Below are 7,441 nucleotides of genomic sequence, written 5' to 3' on the forward strand. Positions count from 1 at the left end.
CCCCCCCGAAATAAGTCTGTGCAAGCAACAGAAATGTACTCTGTTGAACCAGACAGGCTGGTTCAGCAAAATCTCCCTCAACCAAATCTTTTAAGTGGTGCCAATCTACTGAAAATTGTATACTCAAGACTGAAGTATCTCTCAAGCATGTCTGTGGACTGAAGAACAGACTCAACAATCTCTATTCAAAATTCATCAGAAAAATGAAACAAAAACCTCACTGGTCTATGCTGCTAGTATAGCAGGTAAAAGACAAAGAGATGGGTGTGAAAGAAATAGTGCCTGAGATAAAAAAAAAACCAAGCACATACTTTAATTACTGCAGTATTTCTATTTTAAATAGGCTGTCCTGATCAGTTATACAGTAGCTTTCTGTGAAGATAGAAATCTCCAAAGAGATAAACAGCACAAAACTTCTTCCCCAGTTTGAATGACAGAATTCTTGTTTGTGAGAAAAGTTGTAACATCTGTCATTGCCTGTCTACATTATTTGTTATAATTGCTGAAGGATGCATGATTGAGTGGTTCATATTTTCTATTAGAATATTTTTGCAAACATTCTTTTATTGGATTTTGGGTCCCTTTTCCTTCTGTGGCTGACAGACACCAAGACAATTGGTATCTGAATGAGGCCTCATTAACTTCCTCAAAGGTACTCTTATGGATCTTTTATATTTTAGTATTTTGGAGTAATAAGGGCTTGCACTGAATATGGTATGCAGCCTTAAAAATCTTTTTAGAGAAACTGGTGCCTTAACTGGGACTTCTACAAAAATGACATGAGCTTAACAATTGCTTCAATCCAATTTGGACAAACTAAGGCATATGTCATTTTGGATTTGTCGGAAGGCCTTAGAAGGAGGGACTGCAAGGCAGAATAAGCTAGAATTGTCAACCATAGAATATAAAGGTAACAGTATGAAGCCTTTTCTCTTTTTCAGGACAACAAGCCATCTAAAGGAGACTGGTGTGCCAAAATCCAAAAACAGATTGAATCTAGGGAGGAAAACACAATATCAATGAGAGACTATACCACCCTCAGCTACTCTTCCTGCTAATGTTTAGCACTGACAGCAACACTATCATATAGTTCTTTCATTTAAACAAACTGTGTTATCTTCAATGCCTTGTTCTTTTTTTCTTTTTACTATTTTTGTCTTTTTTTTTACTAGCTGTGTGGTTCCCACCTTTTCTTATTTTAGGGTGTAAAATATGTCTGTGTATGTGCCTGCGCATACAGCAAATGTGAAGTCTACATGAGAAAGGTGCCAGGTAAATTAACTCCCTCATTATGAAAAGCCTCAAAGTCTTGGCTCAGAGTGTCCCTTAGTTGCAGGACTACCCAAGGAAATGTTTAAATCTGCCAGGAGTAAAAAAATTCTGAAAATTATGGTTATCAAAGAGTCTACATCTGTGCTGAAGTGCATGGCCAGCTACCACATAAAATAGTGAAAACTGAGGAAAAATTTCTGTTCAGCTTCAGAGTTGTGATTGACACAAACAATAATTTGCTTTCAACATATTTAGACAGCTAAGTTTTCATTATACTGTTCTCTAGTTGGATTATTTCCTATGACTATTATTTTGATGATTTGACTACACTGATTACTTCATTCCCATCCACCATTGCCATCAACTTTTTGATCTGACCTTTATTTGATTTTGATTTGATAACTCTATTACTTAACTCTTAGCTCAGTTTATTATAGTAAAGTATTTTCTCACGTATTCTTCTTTTAATTTTGATTTATTAAAAGGAAGCCAAGTCATATTTATTCAATAAGGGATGTGTCTACACATGCCTTTTAATGCACAGTAGCCTATTTTACTGCACATTAAAGTGTCACACAAAAAACTCTGTGACTACACTAATGCACAATAAAATAGGCTACTGTGCATTAAGCAACACTTAAAAACCACGCCATAAATTAAGGCAGCCTAATGCATATTTCTTTAGTACCACGCATTGGAGATACTAAATTTAATATGCATTGGAAAAAGCACCTTAATGCATGTGTAGACATATCCAAGGAACACATACCAGAGCCTTTGAGAATCTGTATGGACATCAGCCAGTTAACTGATGAGTCTAATTAGTTCCTTCTAAAATAACTCTTCAGTTCTCACAAGGATTATTTTCCTGTTCACCAGTGACTAGACATCATGTAAAAAGAAAACACCAACCAGGACAGTATATTTAAAAATATATAAGAGAGTCAGTCACAGAAGGGTCCACCTCTAGATTGGGATTTTAAAGGAAGAGAGTGCTTTCTTATATCATGCTCAGTAGAGTTCTTGTGCCATGAATTGCCACTGTGTGCACTGGGCAGAAACAGATTCTGCCTCATGGGAAGGATGGTACAGAATGTCACTGGATGGTGGGTCTGTGAATGTTGAAGGGAATTCACATTAGCAGTTGAGCCCAGAAGGAACACAGAACTTCTTTTAGTGGGACACACAGGGATGCAACTTTTTTAATAAGGACTTTTCTTCTCCTTTTCAGTAAGCATTGACTGCAAGGTACTAAATAGACATTTGAAGGCATTCTAAGAGGAAGAACAAATTAATGTCTTAAAAACAGTTCCCTAAAATGGAAGAGACTCCCTTGCAGAAATAAAATAATTACGCATATAAATGGGGCTGAAGGAACCAGGACAATCCAGCTTGGAAGTTGTCCAATGTCTATTGCAAGATGGTTTATATCTTGAAGAAAAAAAGAGGGTGCATTTGACAATCAGATTTTCTTTTTTCCCCTTTAAAATTTTTTTTTTTTGATTTGGAAAAAGCAAAAGTCATAAGGACATGAATATTTCTGTCCTATCTATTATGTGCCTACTAAAAAAGTATACAGATGCCACTGATTTATGAGAAGGAATTAAGAGAATTAAATATGGATACCTCAGCAATATAATAACCAGTAGAACATGATGATAGCCTGCAAGATGTAAATATCAAGGATTATTTAGGCATCTATATGAAGGCATAACAGAATAAGAAGAGAAAATATAACCTAAATATTAATGGAAGAAAAAAATATAGAAACCATGGCATAAAGTGGATGCTAAAGTCTCCCATGAATGAAAGATATCACCTGGGACACTGAGACTGGAAAAAACGCCACCAAATGTATAGTAAGGAAAAATCATATATTAACAGGAAGTTGACCTTGTAGAACCTAAAAAGAGATGACAATAGATTTATAATACAAGCATTTAAATAAATTTACCAACTCATATAACCAAACAGAAGACACCGTGTTTTGCTTCTCTCTTTTATTGCAACCCATTGTAAGGTCAAAAGTTTCACGGAAAAATAGAAACTTACAAATGGAGTGAATTATCTTGTTGTACTCATAAAAAGACATTCAAGACAAATGACCAAGGGTCTATACTATATTTGCCATAGCACTCATTGCCTTTATTCTGAAAATACTGTTGCCATTTTGGAGTAGATAAAAAGCCCAGCATTTTACATGTTCGCATGTATTTACGACATTCCAAGCAAAAACTATATTTTATCCAGAGAAATGGTTTCAACCTCATTTTGGAGTGTCTAATAAGACATTCAACAATGGTCACTAAAATTACTGTGAACTGACTCTTTCCCTTGTTTTCAGGAATTAATGCTATGGAACTGGACATATGGTTTTGGCAGACTTACAGGTATAGTTAAGCTGTTTTCTAGGTTATGCTGCATCAGTTCTTCTGGATTAGCAAAACATTGTGACAATAATGGCAACTCTTCAGTTGAAGCTTGAACATTTGATATTTTGGATTAAAACACTGTAACCTTTAAAAAGCAAATTTGCAGTGTTATACAACTCAAAATTCATCCTTCACCAAATTGTAATACTCTAAAGGTTAAGGCAGCTTCAAACTGAAGCTGCAATGTCTGTATTTTCAATATCTTCTTGTCAAATTTAAGTCTTTAGAATACAGTGTGACATACTGAAAATTAAACTTTTTATGTATTCACTCCAGATTTTTTCTGCACATACCATCTTATAAATCAGTTTTGGATTAAAAACATGTATAATATTACCAACTAAAGTTGTCTTCAGTAGTTGGGGAATAAATATGAAAATAATATAGTACAATTCTTAGACCTACAATTGAGAGGATGCAAGAAGCATTTTCCTCCACAGCATTTGTTCTTTTCTAATATAAGGACCTAGTCCTGCAAAGTGATATCTGTGTTTGGACTTGATACCCACACAACATTCTTCTGAGGCCAACTTTCACATTCATTACTGATCAGGACTGGAGCCTAAATTAGCAAATAAACATTTAATCAGAGGAAAAATCAGCTGTGTTGCTTTTATCTATTGTATTTTCTCTTTTTATTTGAAACATTATTACTAGGGAACATATGAGCATAGTCAGAGAAGACTGGTTCATTCAGAAAGTTTCTTTTAAAAAACTGGAGCAGTCATTATTTTAATAAAATATAAAAACAGGGTCTTATCACTTATTTCTCCACAGCTAGCATCTTCTATACAGCAGGTTACCTCACGAGGTGGGAATAGGTTATCTGCAGTAAATTAAAGAGCTCACTGAATACAAAAATGCAAGGTGCAAAAACAGAAATCTATATGACATTGTCTACATGGCTATTTAAAGGAAAATCATTTTTGAAGTTGTACAACAAAACCGAGATTGTCTACTTAAATATCCATTCAGTAATTACCACAATTTATTAAGGTTTCATTCAAAATTAATTTTAAAATAATGATTTTAATAATTAGCAAAATGTTTTCAAGAAAATCACAATTACTTGTCAATTCTCTTATTCCTGTGCATCTTAAAAACACAGGGGTGGCTTCAGTCTACTTATTAATATGCATTAGGATTAGCTCCCAATTTCAGCAAAGGTCTAGACCAATCAATTACACTGCTACTAGCACTGAGTTACCACTTACAAACCAAAGGAAATACATATGACTGAGGCAAAGGAAAGAAAACAAACAATGCCCCCCCCGCCAACCAGATGTAATATCTTCTATAACTCAAACTATCCACAGAACTAGGAGGAATCCAATTCAGGAAATCTGCCAAAGGCTTTTATATTGTATTTATGCATACAAAAAGATACAATGAATTTCTAAAGATCTGTTTTAATCTTAATACATAGTTTACAGTACATTAAATCAGTGTATAGTATTTCCATGTTACTGCAACTTCTGTAAACTTACTATTATATTGCATCAAGAAAGGTTGTGAGCCCTCTTCTATGTCACCGGGGATTTGCAGATTTTTAGGGTGACAAATTAACATTCAGGACAGTTACATATGTCTGAATACAACTAGAGAGTAGAATTTCCTCTTAAATTTCCAGGCGAGACCACCAAACAAAAATGCTCATTACCTCAAGGATCCATCAGGTAATATGCTAAAAATAAAATAAAGGAGCAAGTTGGGAACAACTCTTCAGCACATATTTTACAGAAAGAAAAATGTTAAATATCTCAATAACATTGTACAACCAAAATCTGCAATCCCCAATAGACCTACTAAATACATCAGAGTTGGACTGTAATATGACAGGACATTAGGAGGCAGTTGACATATTGGGTGTCCAGCCCATTTGATAAGCACGTTCCAGGGTCCTCTTGCAATCCTGTAGTACAGTACTGAAGGTTATGTGTGGATACTGCTGCACAAGCTGTTCTACTGTGGCTTCATTGACCTACAAGCAAAAAAAAATGATTCTGTAATTCACACAAGGTAGACCTACCATGGACCAAAACAGTGTAAGGCTTTGGATTCCTGAATGCAAAATAGTGAATCATAATCCCCTCTACTTTTTTTAGAGGACTTTCATGATCAGACTGGATTTTTTAAAATACAATTAAAATAGCCTTGTTGTTTTTTTATGACATCCCCCTCCCACTGCAAAAAAAGGGATCATAACAAAAACTGAAAAAGCCATTTCTACTTTAAAAGGAACATCCAAAGGGCATATAGCATTCTAGTTAATAGTTAATACCATTGTTTGTGATGGGATATGACAAGGAAAGTCAAATACTTTTTTAAAACTGAGCACTGTTGACAATCATTTAACGACATTAAACTTAATATTAATCATGTAACTATTTTAAAACCCGGTGTTCCGCCATGCTATACCCTCATAGAGTCAAAACTGTAAATACGCAAAAAATGAAGGAGTATTGTTTAATATAGTACTGCCCAGAATTCATAGTTGGTAGGGTCAGAAGGGACCTGAGCAGATCATCAAGTGCGAACCCCCTGCCATGGCAGGAAAGAGTACTGGGGTCAAACGACCCTGGTGAGGTGTTCATCCAGCCTCTTCTTAAAGATCCCCAGGGTAGGTGCCAGTACCACTTTGCTTGGAAGTTGGTTCCAGACCCTAGCTGCCCTGACAGTGAAGTAGCATCTCCTGATATCTGGCCTGAATCTACCCTCTGCCAACTTATGACCGCTATTTCTTGTCACTCCTGGTAGTGCTCGGGGGAACAAGGACTCTCTCAATGCCTGCTGGTCTTCCCTGATTAGTTTGTAAACAGCCACTAGATCCCCCCTCAGCCTTCTCTTGTGAAGGCTGAACAGATTCAGGTCCCTTAGCCTCTCCTCATAGGGTCTGCCCTGCTGCCCCCGATCATGTGAGTGGCCCTCCTCTGGACCCTCTCCATGTTGTCCACATCCCTCTTCAAGTGTGGCGCCCAGAACTGAATGCAGTATTCCAACTGCAGCCTGATCAGTCTCATAGAGGGGGAGGATCACCTCCTTGGATCTGCCTGAGATGCATCTGTGGATGCATGACAAGGTACGGTTGGCCTTCCTGACCACATCCCCACACTTTTGGCCCATGTTCATTTTGGCATCAATAATGACTCCAAGATCCTTTTCTGCCTCTGCATTGACGAGAAGGGAGTTCCCCAGCCTGTAGGTATGGTGCTGTAGTAGTACCCCAGGTGTAGTACCCTGAACTTGTCAGTGTTGACACCCATCCTTTTCCTTCAAGGAGAAATATTCTGCACTGGTCCAGTCCTGCACGGAGCAAACCAGGAAAGCCAAGGCTGCAACTGAACTCCAACTAGCTTCTAGCATGAAGGACAATAAAAAGTCCTTTTTCAGATATGTGGGGAGCCAGAGGAAAAGCAAAGGCAACATTGGACCCCTGCTGAACCAGATGGGACAACTGACAACTGATGCCCAACCTATTAAATGGGTACTTTGCGTCAGTCTTTCATCAGTCCCATGGAACACCCATGCCTGCTACGGAACAGGGAGGTCCGGGTGAGGAAGATCCCTTGCACTCCATCAATGCTGACCTTGTGAAGGAACACCTTGAGAAGCTGGATACCTTCAAGTCAGCTGGCCCTGACAATCTACACCCCAGAGTACTCAAGGAGCTGGCGAGCGTCATAGCCCAGCCTCTGGCACGGATCTTTGAAAACTCCTGGCGGTCTGGTGTAGTGCCC

At 37.5% G+C, this 7,441-nt stretch overlaps 1 protein-coding gene across 1 annotated transcript in view; it reads right to left on the bottom strand.

Moving 5' to 3' along the window:
• Nucleotides 1–3,257: 3,257 nt before the first annotated feature.
• Nucleotides 3,258–7,441, bottom strand: part of FBXL17 (F-box and leucine rich repeat protein 17) — a gene marked incomplete at its 5' end in the record, with an annotated part of 503,150 nt that continues 498,966 nt past the window's right edge. Inside the window, one exon of the mRNA XM_019531720.1 lies at nt 3,258–5,685. Within this exon, the coding sequence (XP_019387265.1) occupies nt 5,548–5,685 (138 nt within the window). The remainder of the gene's footprint in view (nt 5,686–7,441) is intronic.

The sequence above is a fragment of the Crocodylus porosus genome, unplaced genomic scaffold (assembly GCF_001723895.1).
Source record: "Crocodylus porosus isolate Cpor-Errol unplaced genomic scaffold, CroPor_comp1, whole genome shotgun sequence".
NCBI classification, from domain to species: domain Eukaryota; kingdom Metazoa; phylum Chordata; order Crocodylia; family Crocodylidae; genus Crocodylus; species Crocodylus porosus.